The following is a 12,713-nucleotide window of genomic DNA, read 5'->3' on the forward strand; positions in this document are numbered from 1 at the left end:
CTGGCTAGTGGAGACAAGGCCAGAGCGCGGCAAAACCCTGACTAGTGGAGAAAAGGCCACAGCACGGCTAAACCCTGGCTAGTGGAGACAAGGCCACAGCATACAGTAGCTAAACCCTGGCTAGTGGAGACAAGGCCACAGCACAGCTAAACCCTGACTAGTGGAGACAAGGCCACAGCATACAGTAGCTAAACCCTGACTAGTGGAGACAAGGACAGAGCACAGCTAAACCCTGGCTAGTGGAGACAAGGACAGAGCACAGCTAAACCCTGTGTGGAGTCCACAGCCTTGGTTGACGTGTGCATGCGCTTTTCCGTAAGAAAACAACAGAGATGAATTTGTTTGGTTTATAGAAAAGGGTATTTATTGTCATTTACTTGAAGCTTTGTTTAGCGTGGATGGGTTCTTACCAGACGACGTGGAGGTGTGCTGGCTTATTCCCGTTGCATGGTGTCCTGTTTCCAATTTCTAAAGTTCCAAATCCATAGCGCTTGCGACGGTCAAAAACCGTCTGGGCTGCGTGCCTTGCATTCCAGTGTCGTGTTTTACTAGCGCACCAGTCCCATTGATAAATGAGTTCACAACTAAGGTGCTGTAATCACCGGTTCAAAATGGGCTGGACCAGACACGCCTCCACGTTGTCGAAGCAACACGCATCCAAATCATAACAAATAAAAGATGTTATCAATCAAGTTAATTTCCAATCGTTTTCCAAACAATATTGCTTCATATATTTAACTAAATAAATAATAAGGGCTGAATCTGGCTCCAACACCCTGGCTAGTGGAGACAAGGCCAGAGCGCGGCAAAACCCTGACTAGTGGAGACAAGGCCACAGCACAGCTAAACCCTGGCTAGTGGAGACAAGGCCACAGCACGGCTAAACCCTGGCTAGTGGAGACAAGGCCACAGCACAGCTAAACCCTGGCTAGTGGAGACAAGGCATTAGAGTAATGATTAGACTACAAGTGGATTTTTATAAAGTTGGGGTTGGGTTTTCTTGCTCACATTTCTTACCAGACTATATATATATCATATATTATACTGTATACTATAACATGGGGGCGACAGTGGCTCAAGAGGTAGAGCGGTCGTCTGGTAATCAGAAGGTTCCCGGTTTGATTCCGGGTCCTCTCTGCAGCATGTCGACATGTCCTTGAGTTAGATATTTAACCCCTAACCGCCTGTGAATGGGTGAATGTGAGGCGGAAGTAACACAAAAGTTCCCTTGTGGTAAAACGACAAAGTCATCTCCTTGAATTAAGTTGTGTGTTATTCTAAAGCGGACCTGTTTTACTTTGTTTGGTGGTCCTGTGGTTGACAGCTGTCAATTACTGGATTCTGTGGATTTATTGCTTTGATGGACAGCCGTCAATCACTGGTTAATTGCCCCTTAGTGTGGCAGGTGTGTGCACTGTAAGAAAAAAAGCTGCAAGAAAACGGTAAATGTTTGGCATCAATGGTTTCCAAATAGTTACTGTCAAATTACAGTAAAATCAAATACATTAACAGATTACAACCTTTATTTAATGGTTAATATTTTGATAAAAGGTAATTTAGTGTATTTATATGGTATTTAGACTTAAAGTAGAAAAACAAAGGTAATCTGTAAAATAATACAGTGAATTTCCTGTGAATTTTTTTTTCTTTCTTTTTTACAGTGTGGGCGTGATTGCACCTGATTCAGTGCAGCTGTGCCTAATGGTACCTGAGTCTGTTAGTACGTTTGATCTCACAGGGTTAGCTGCGTTGGTTTCTAGAAGCTGAGCCTTTTATTGTTGTGTGTTTCTCTTCATGACAGTTTACTTTTGTTTTATATGGCCCGTCATTAGTCCACTACAACCCATAAACTCCCTCAGTGGAGGTTTATTATTTTTCTACATATTTGAGTTCTTTATATAAACTTATATTTTAGGAGGTGCCTTTGTGGCTTATTTCCGTTTTGTCTTCATACCTCTTTATTCAGTGTGGTTATTCGTTTCGAATAACTTAAAGAGTCCCTATTATTAGCTGGTGACCGAAAAACACCCGCAGCCCTCACACCTGTAGTGCGAGGAGGGGGTTTCTCTTTCTTTGTATTGGGTCCCTCGCCCGGGACCCCTGGAGCTGCGGACATTTGGTCGGTTCTAGCAGATTGAACTTCAAGCTGTCGCACGAGTTAGTCAGAGCCGGCAGGCCGGACACGGGGTGTTGCTGCTGATCCAGGTTCAGTCCTGGGAGAGAGAGATCCAGAAGAGGAGAAGGCAATATTGCCTACTGTACATGATAACATACACATTTGTTTTAAGAGCAGTCACCATACAGTGTTAATTGTTTGTGTGTCAATTAGTCCTGTGACTATTGTCATGTCAGAGTTTTGTTGTAATAAGGTTATGTACTTTTGTTTATGTTTTTGTTGTTTATTTTGTCGAGCATGTGGTCTTTGTACCACATGATTATGTACATTGTTTATTGTCTTTGTATTGCATGTTCTTTGCATGTTTTGTGTTCACATCAACCTGCAAAGGGACTACAGATGGAAATGAGCTTATAGCTACAATCTGGTATTTTTTACATATAAATGTTCATGAGTGCACATTTATTTCATTCATTTATTTCATTCATGAGTGCACAACAATAGTGCATTGTCCCTATTTTTAAATAAATGAATTGAAATTGAAATTGAAGATTTGTCAAGAACAGAGGGACCTTAAAGCACAAGCCAGTCCTTTGAGTCAGACGGGTTCCAAAGTTCCAAGACCTTTGACTACAGTTGTTTCTCATCTTTCTAAATGTAAACAAAGATACTCACACGTCCACCGCAGGCACAGGTTTGTGGGATGAGTAGTGTCACGTCAAGCTTCAAGAAGAAGGTTCCGTCTTTCACTCTCGCTCAGGACCACATACGTTTTATTGATTTGTTAGTGCATTTAATGACGTACAATTGAAACCATCTGCCCAACCAAACTTAAAGGGGAGATACGCCCAATTTAAGAATTCATATGTTCTTCCTATGGTCTCAAGGCGGTACAACGATATTAGTGAACACGAACAACTCTCCCAAAACTAGAATGCTAAAACTTACATTTGTGATTAGGTATAAAGTTTGAAGCTACTGTACTATTGAAAAAAGACAGTAGGCCTACTGTATAGAGGCTATTGAGCCATATCAACTGGAACAAGCTACCAGTATCCACAAGGTAAGTAAAGAATAAATATTGTTTTAAAAAGATATTAAGGTAAACGATGTAAATGAGACTGATGTAGTATGATGTTATTAACAATTCAATGTTTTAATTTTATTGTATTTTTTTCTTTTTTCTTTTTCTTTATCAATTTCAGTTACCCTTTTAGATGTGAGTTTTTGTGGGGTAATGTGAATGAATACAACCATTCAATATAACCTTTTGCTTATCAATTTCCTTTATGCTTTCTTTATATTTTTTTTGTTTTCATTTTTTTGCTAATTACATTCTGTATTTGTATTCTGTTGTATTCCTTTCTTGTGAGGTCCTAGCGGTCATTAATTTGACAGCTAATGGGGATCCTAATAAAACACAACATAACACTACTATAGGATTAAACTCAGTTGGGATTAAAAACTAAAACATTTTGTTGGTCCACAAACCCAGTCTTCCATTCATTGTCCATATGGAGCAGCTTGACGCTGTCTTTTGAGTCTTACTTCTCTGTTTTCTGGCTTTGTGAAAGAGCAGATCTTGTTCACACATATTGACTGAACCTTCCTAGGACATGGAGAGTGTTGTTCCCCTTTAAGACCCCCCCCCATCAATACCCCCACCTGCCCCTTCTAAACTCTAAACTGCTAAGCTCTCCTAAAGACCTGTTCGCTGTATACATCAGACTCAGTGTGCACGCGCATCAAGGGGACAAAAGGAACGCAATCCTGGTCAGAACAACGGGGCAGACTACAATATATTTGCATTTGTTAGCCATGCTAGCGATCTAAACGATCAATCCATGCCAAAGCTAGATATGTAAAAGTTGAAAGACTCACACTCACAACCATCAACTTGTACTCAGGGGATTGTCATGGTTTCGCCATAGAGCCCCGTCTTACTATTTTAGATGCAGCAGTTTGCGCAGGTAGGGGGCAACTTAGTCACGTGACTCAGTTGGTATTGCTGGGTTGGGACTCATGTTTGGTCAAGCAAAAATGTGAAATGGTTAGGTTATGGAACCGCCTGGTCCAGCTGCCAGATGATAGTGGGTCTTGGACTTCCTGACTGGCAGACCCCAGGTGGTGAGAGCAGGCAACTGCACCTCCTCATCCATCACCCTCAACATAGGGGCCCCCCAGGGCTGTGTTCTGAGTCCCCTCCTCTACTCCCTGTACACACACGACTGTGTGGCTCAGCGGAGTAGCAATACAATCATCAAATTTGCTGACGACACAGTGGTGGTGGGCCTGATCTCTGCCAACGACGAGAGGGCCTACCTGGAAGAGGTCAAGGTCCTGGCGGGATGGTGCCAGGAAAACAGCCTCTCCCTGAACGTCAGCAAAACAAAGGAGATGATTGTGGACTTCAGGAGGTCGGGGGTCAAGGACTACAGCCCCCTCAGCATCGACGGGGCACCGGTTGAGAGAGTCAACAGCTTTAAGTACCTCGGAGCCTACATATCCGAGGACTTGACATGGACCACACACATTGACAGTGTTGTGAAGAAGGCACGACAACGCCTCTACTTCCTCAGGCGCCTAAGGAAGTTCCAAGTCAGTCAGAAGATCCTTAAGAACTTCTATTCATGTACAATAGAGAGCATCTTGACTGGCAACATCACCTCCTGGTTTGGGAATAGCACTGCACAAGACCAAAGCAGACTACAAAGAGTGACACGTTCAGCCGAACGCACAATTGGAGGGGGGCTCCCCACCCTCCAGAACATTTACAACAAGCGTTGCAAGGGCAAGGCTAAGAGAATCATTAAAGACTCCAGTCACCCGAACAACTGCCTCTTTGAACTGCTGCGGTCAGGCAAGCGATACCGGAGTCTCAAGGCAAGCACAGAAAGACTCAGAAGAAGCTTCTATCCCCAGGCCATCAGGCTGCTAAACGAACAATGAACACTACACAACAACAACCACCAAACGCACATAGCACACACATCCACACGCACACACTCACTTTAAACAAACACACTGTAGCACCCACTCCACACACTTTATAGCACACACCCACTTTAAACAAACACACTGTAGCACCCACTCCCCACACTTTATATGTATTGATGAAGGATTGCACTACAACTCGTACACCTTACTGTAAATTGTACCTAAATTGTACCTCATCCCATTTCTGCTTTGCACTATATAGTACTGTACATTAGTACACTGCATAGTATTGTATATTATATGGTAACTCAGAACATTGTACATATGTCTATACCGAACACTGTGACTGTGTATGAAAGTATTCTGTACTTCTGTATGACAACTATTAAAGAAACTTGAAACTTGAAAACTTGATAGGGTGACTTAAAAAGATCTTACCGAGCACACGGTCATCCCTGGTCAAGAGAGATGTCCATGATTTCTTCTTCTGCTGATTTAAGTAGGATTTTTATGAATAATCTGCAGTGTTGCTGGAGAGCCAATTCAAGTAGTCTCTCAATTTAAATATCTTGGTATTATCCTCGACTCTACATTCTCTTTCAAAAAGCAGGTAAAAAGAGTAACGCACACTGCCAAATATAACTTGTGAAATGTCTGATTCATGAGGATCTGTTTAATATCTACTGCTGCCCTTCTCTATATGAACGCAATGATCATTTCCCATCTCATGTATATGACTAGCTGAACCCATGCAAAAAGCACAAACCCATTCTCTCTCTGTATAAGCAGGCTCTCAAGGTGCTCGACCGAAAACCATATACTTACCACCACTGTCACATCCTCAGCAAGTACAGAATCCTCAGCTGGGAAAACCTGACAAAACACACTGATGCCTGCAGCCTGCCTACTGTTCACGATTTTAAATGGCCAGGCCCCTCCACCTCTCAGTACTTTTGTCAAACTAAAAACATCTCATAATAGGTCCACAAGATCTACCCAGAGAGGGGACTGTACTGTGCCGTTTAGGTCCAGCTCCTTCAGTCAGTCCTGTTTTGCAGTCAGAGCCACTCAGTTTTGGAACATCCTACCAACAGAAATACGATACTGTGCTACCTACCACACCTTTACAAAAAAACTCAGGACCTGGCTTAACCAATGAAACATGTGATCACTTTTAATCAGTTCATTGTGTATTTTTTGTTATTGCTTTTACTATTATTTTGGATTGTGTTGTAAATATTGTGTTTTACTTTTAATGCTTTTGTTTTAGGTGTATGGTCTTATAACATCTTGCCAAAAGGACTACAGTTACGAATTAGCCAAACTGACACATTTACAGAAATGTTGAATAATGAGTACTGTGCTTTTTAAAAGTGTAAGGTTAATATAATTAAACCAAAATTATCAACAATTAATCAGGATAAGTGGAAGTTGGAGATATGGAAGAAAACAAAACTTAGAAAATATGTTGAAATTAAAGATGATTATTTTACTGAACCTTATGTAATGTTAAATTTAAAGAGAGGACGGGGGTCTCTGTGTGCCCCTGGCACCCTGCCATTGGTTGTGGAAGTGGGTAGATTCCAAGGTAAACCTGAGGAGGAGCGGTTGTGTGTTCTCTGTTATCTGGGAGTGGTGGAGGTCAGGTCAGGATGAATATCATTTTCTATTTTACTGCCCCTTGTACACCGACTTGAGAAGGGTTTTATTTGAGAAAGTTCTATTCATAAATCCGGATTTGTTTTGGCAGTGTGAGAGTTGTATGTTGAGTTATTCTTTTTGAGGAGGAGATTTTTAGTTTTGCAGGATTTTTGGGGAAAGCACATTATATCCTATATAATTTGATATAAATTCCTCTTGTTTCTGTGAAGTACATTGTTTACAGCTTGTTATTATGTTTTATTTTTTGTGGCCAGCTTGGTCTATATGATCACTTACTGTTTATGTGTCTTGTAAACCCATATGGGCTGGGCATACATCTGTATGTAAGACACAAAAATAAAAAATATCAATCAATCAATCAAATGCTGATTGACTCAAACATGGTATGTTTGTATACAGCGAACATGTCTATATATATACATACAATACAATATTATACATCAAACATATTCTCAATCGACGTGTCTTTAATCTCATGGGGGCGGTTGCCTGTAAAATGAGTCAGTATATCCTCAGGTAAGAAAAATGAATCATTTGTTTGTGTCCTTTGGATCTCAGCACAGAGAATATGTTTTATATTTGGCAGCTATTATTCCTTCTTGACTCATCTTTGCTCATGCTGCACACTCCATTAGAATTACCAGAGGCTCCATGTTTACTGACGTGGATCTTTGGTATTATATTTTATTGGCTGCCTGTTTACTTCTTACATGTTTCAGTAGTGAATGGACAGGCCATGTTGCATTATTAATTAGCTGACGAGCGTGTTCTCCAAAGATGTTGATTTATGCATAGGCGGCGGATGGGCTTATTGTCTAGGTAGGCTGTATTGGGAACGCCAATACAGAAAAATTTGACCTTTTATTTTTGGTTTCACGCAAACTGTCCAGGTTCTGATTTCATATACACACACACTACTAGGCTATACTACAGCGAGCCCCACTCATTTATATATAGTGCAAATTAAGTGTTCAAATGAAGGCATCCAATAATATATGAACCATTGTCTTACCTTAATGCAGATAAATGCGACGTTTCGTCTTGGTGAGAATTGAATCACAAGTTGCAATGAAGTGAAAGTTTTTCATAATTTAGATCTCATCATGCTTTGAAAACAATGTACATACAGTAGCTCTAAAAAGTTTCCACGATTTGATGAACTCGGACTCTCATCATGTCCTCTTAGAGCAAGCCCTTGTTTGCCAAGATAAAACAACATAGAGCCTCAGGTGATCGCTAGTTATGCCTCCTCGCTTCTCTACAAAGCGATCGGCGGGCTGAAATTCAGAACACAGATGTTTGCTTTACTCTGCCTGCGGGATCAGATTCAGGATGATCATGTGAATGATGTGATTGGCCACATTATTTAACCTGAGCCTATGCGTGATTGGTTACTGCCTGTATACCTGGAATGTTAAACGCTGCCACAGATTGACACCTTCGTCGTTGACACCTCGGCCAGCGAGCCGGCTGCAGCACAAGACACACACTAGCCAGCAGCCTGCGCATATATAGTATATACATTTCAACAGTGGCGGCGGTGCTTTGTGGTTCGCAGTTCACGTTAATAGGTCGAGTTGAAAATGTAATGCTCTGAGATGCTCTGGAGCAATCTCTCTCGGTCTCTCGGATCAATCAAATCAAATAATTAACACATGTATGTTGTCATTTTAAACAACTCACCATTCATTCATTATGCATCAGCAGCAGCTAAATTATGTTTATAATGTTTGTATAATGTTTATACAAACGGTGCGTGCGATGTGATTGGTACAGACAGTACTGGATGCATTGCGGTCTGGAATGTCAACTGTGTCACCACACCTACCCATTGACACCTCCGTCGGGGCGACCCCCCCCCCCACACACACACACAGACAGGCTGCCTAATTCTGCAGTATGCCCAATATTATTTATATATAAATGCTAAATATTTACATCAGACATGTACAGACAATGTACAAACAAACAATAATTCTACATATTAGGTACAGGCAAGCATATGGTGTTCTGCAGGGATGTTGTTGACAAGTTCTTTTTTAACCATGTTTTGAAGTGGGGGTGGGTGGGGGTGGGTGGGGGCTCCTGCCAGTCTTCAGTGTATTCAGGCCATCTGGAATGTTAAGTGTCACCACACCTATCCATTGACGGACCCCAGCCCCCCCCCACACACACAGGTACACAGGGGAAAAAATAAAGGCTAAAAACCCCCCTTTTTTTTTTTTTTTTTTTTTTAATAAATAAAAATAATGTGTCGACTGGTCTGGGAAGACACAGCCTGCCCCAGCCTTATACACCCGCCGCCCATGGTTTTATGTCATGTATAGTGTTACAGGTGCGTTGATAATACAAAACACTTAAAAACCAAAACCAATTGACTACGTCATCCTGAGCCTACCTTTTGTCAAAAAGAGAGAGAGAGAGAGAGTGGGTGACAGTGGATTTTAATAGTAAATGGCTGCATTTGTATATAGCAGCTTTTATCCAAGGCGCTTTACAATTTGTTCCTCACATTTTACCCATTCACTCACACATTCACACACCGACGGCGGAGGTGACCATGCAAGGTGCCAACCTGCTCATCGGGAGCAGTTAGGGGTTAAGTGTCTTGCTCAAGGACACTTCGACACGCTGCCCCCGGGAGGAGCAGGAATCGAACCGGGAACCTTCCGGATAACCCGACGACTGCTCTATATACCTATACTGAGCACTGTCGCCCCCCCTTAATATTTTTATTAGCATATTTATCTTGATATTTGATACATACTAGGCTTGACGCTTCTATTATGACATGCACTTGAGTAAGCCTAAGATCCTCTCTTAATCCTGTTTACCTCCCCGTAGACAATACAAATGCAAATTGAATTTGCGCACAGTGACGTTCGGAAACGGTGTGACTTCTGCTGGAGATGATGATGACTATGACCATAACCACATACAACCCACTGCGGCGTCATTTGGAAACAGTCTGTGACGCGCAGGTCTCACTGGGAGCGTTTCACTCTGTCGCTGTCCTTGGTGCTGAAACAACGGGCTCACTCTGTCGCTGTCCGTGGTGCTGAAACAACTGTTTCACTCTGTCGCTGTCCTCCTCGGAGCTGAAACAACTGTTTCACTCTGTCGCTGTCTGTGGTGCTGAAACAACGGGCTCACTCTGTCGCTGTCCGAGGTGCTGAAACAACTGTTTCACTCTGTCGCTGTCCGAGGTGCTGAAAGAACGGGTTCACTCTGTCGCTGTCCAGGTGCTGAAACAACTGTTTCACTCTGTCGCTGTCCGAGGTGCTAAAACAACGGGTTCACTCTGTCGCTGTCCGTGGTGCTGAAACAACTGTTTCACTCTGTCGCTGTCCTCCACGGTGCTGAAACAACTGTTTCACTCTGTCGCTGTCCTCCACGGTGCTGAAACAACTGTTTCACTCTGTCGTTGTCAGTGGTGCTGAAACAACTGTTTCACTCTGTCGCTGTCCTCCTCGGTGCTGAAACAACTGTTTCACTCTGTCGCTGTCCGTGGTGCTGAAATCACGTGCGCTCCGCCGTGGGGGCGAGGAGAGAAGATGGACGGGCGCTCGCTCATTTTAAAGTGGATTATCTAACTCGAGGAGGGAAAACATCAACTTCAACCGGTTATTTCTCACGCGTGGTGTGGAGAGGAGTTACGTGAGTGTCCGCGGCGATGCTGCTCAACAGCTCTTCCAGGAATGTGAACCACCTCCTGGAGGAGGACGGACTCTTCCTCTTCATCGTCAACTCGTCCGGCGGCGGCGGCGGCGGCGGCAACGACACGCTGCACGCCAACAACGGCGATCAGTCCCGCGGCAGCGCCATCCTCATCTCCTTCATCTACTCCGTGGTGTGCCTGGTGGGGCTGTGTGGCAACTCCATGGTCATCTATGTCATCTTCCGCTACGCCAAGATGAAGACGGCCACGAACATCTACATCCTCAACTTGGCCGTGGCGGACGAGTTGCTGATGCTGAGCGTCCCGTTCCTGGTCACGTCGTCGCTGCTCCACCACTGGCCGTTCGGAGCCCTGCTGTGCCGCTTGGTGTTGAGCGTCGACGCCATCAACATGTTCACCAGCATCTACTGTCTCACGGTGTTGAGCATCGACCGCTACGTCGCGGTGGTGCACCCCATCAAGGCGTCCCGCTACCGGAGACCCACCGTGGCTAAGATGGTCAACTTCGGCGTGTGGATGTTTTCCATCCTGGTCATCCTGCCCATCATCATCTTCTCCACCACGGCGCCGAACTCCGACGGCTCCGTGGCGTGCAACATGCAGATGCCGGCGCCCGAGCGCCGGTGGATGGCCGTGTTCGTGGTGTACGCGTTCCTCATGGGGTTCCTGTTCCCGGTGGTCGCCATCTGCATGTGCTACATCCTCATCATCGCCAAGCTGCGGGTCGTGGCGCTGAAGGCGGGCTGGCAGCAGCGCAAGAAGTCCGAGAGGAAGATCACCCTGATGGTGATGATGGTGGTGACGGTGTTCGTCATCTGCTGGATGCCCTTCCACGTCGTGCAGCTGGTGAACGTGTTCGTGGAGCAGCACAACGCCACCCTCAGCCAACTCGCGGTGATCTTGGGATACGCCAACAGCTGCGCCAACCCCATCCTCTACGGGTTCCTCTCGGACAACTTCAAGCGCTCTTTCCAGAGGATTTTGTGCTTACGGTGGATGGAGAACGCCACGGAGGAGCCCATAGACTACTATGCCACGGCGCTGAAGAGTCGGGGATACAGTGTCGACGAGTTTCAGCCGGACAACATGGATCGGTCGGAGCACAGCACGTACAGGAACGGTACCTGCACGTCCACGAGGACCACTACTTTGTAGCATCGACCGCGCGACCATAAAGTCAAACTGCCTATTTAATAACGACGCGAACAAAGTGAATGTGACCAGTCAGTGTTTTTTTCTTTTTTTGGACAATGTGACAGTTAGTTCTGCTATGTGTTTGTTTCTTCTTTTGTTTACTTGACGCAGTTTCTTCGAATGTCATGTAAATAAAAAGCGGTCTGACTGAAGGCCAATTGTTGTGTAATTGCGCACTGTTATTGCTTGAGGTAATACAGGATGATAATGGGCTTCATATCGTGGTCTGTTTATAATATAGTGTCCATATGTCGGAGTCGATATTCTGAATTGACTGGGGCAGCCGGTTCAACGCCCACGCTACTGGTTTTACACTCAGCCTATAGTGAGCCAAATCTGGGTCACCTGATGGCTGACCAATATGAGTTGAAAATAATACTATATGATAATAATAGTATTGTCATTTCCTTTCTGTATGCTATACAGTCAAGATGGACCAACAACCTCTGAAGCCATGCCAAGGATATCAATCTTTGCAGTTTGTTTTAAGGTGCTAGGGGCACCACGCCTACCAAACATGACATTTGTGCTTTTCACTCAGCATGCAGGTTGTTACGCTACAGGACAAATACTGCTGTAAACACTGACCTTCATAATCAAGACTCACCTGATCAATACGGGGGCAGTGATAAAAGCCTTTCTCTCTATAAATCCGGATTTGCGCTCAATCTCATTATTGACTGTTGGGAGGGCTAGATGTATTTATTTATTTATTATCCTGAAAAGCGACGGCCTGTTGGCGGCTTTCCAAGCGATCTCATGCCCACTCAAACGTCACGGGAGTGGGACCCCCTCTTTCCAAATCCCCTGCCCAGTCTGGTTCTAAATCTGCTTCTGCTAGAGCTGGATACACTACTCCCCCAATATCTGATGTTTTCTATACTCTGTGACTAAGATCTGATGCTCTCATTTCAGTCGAATTAGGGTAGGGGGAGGGGGAGAGGGGGGGGTCATATTTTCTCTGTTTTTACTCAAGCACCGTAGCCCACTTGAGTACATAATGTGTACTTTACTTGAGTACATAATGTGTAATTTACTTGAGTACAGTATATGTGTACTTTACTTGAGTACAGTATATGTGTACTTTACTTGAGTACAGTATATGTGTACTTTACTTGAGTACAG

General features: G+C 44.1%; 1 protein-coding gene across 1 annotated transcript; it reads left to right on the plus strand.

Moving 5' to 3' along the window:
• Positions 1-10,388: 10,388 nt before the first annotated feature.
• On the plus strand, positions 10,389-12,095 carry LOC311223765 (somatostatin receptor type 1-like; the record flags this gene model as incomplete). The annotated part of the gene is made up of 1 exon (XM_084308534.1): positions 10,389-12,095. One exon carries the CDS (start codon positions 10,389-10,391, stop codon positions 11,547-11,549), a length of 1,161 nt encoding a protein of 386 aa, XP_084164660.1. The 3' UTR covers positions 11,550-12,095.
• Positions 12,096-12,713: the final 618 nt, after the last annotated feature.

The sequence above is a fragment of the Notolepis coatsorum genome (genome assembly GCF_963971535.1).
Source record: "Notolepis coatsorum genome assembly, chromosome: 2".
Lineage (NCBI taxonomy): Eukaryota > Metazoa > Chordata > Actinopteri > Aulopiformes > Paralepididae > Notolepis > Notolepis coatsorum.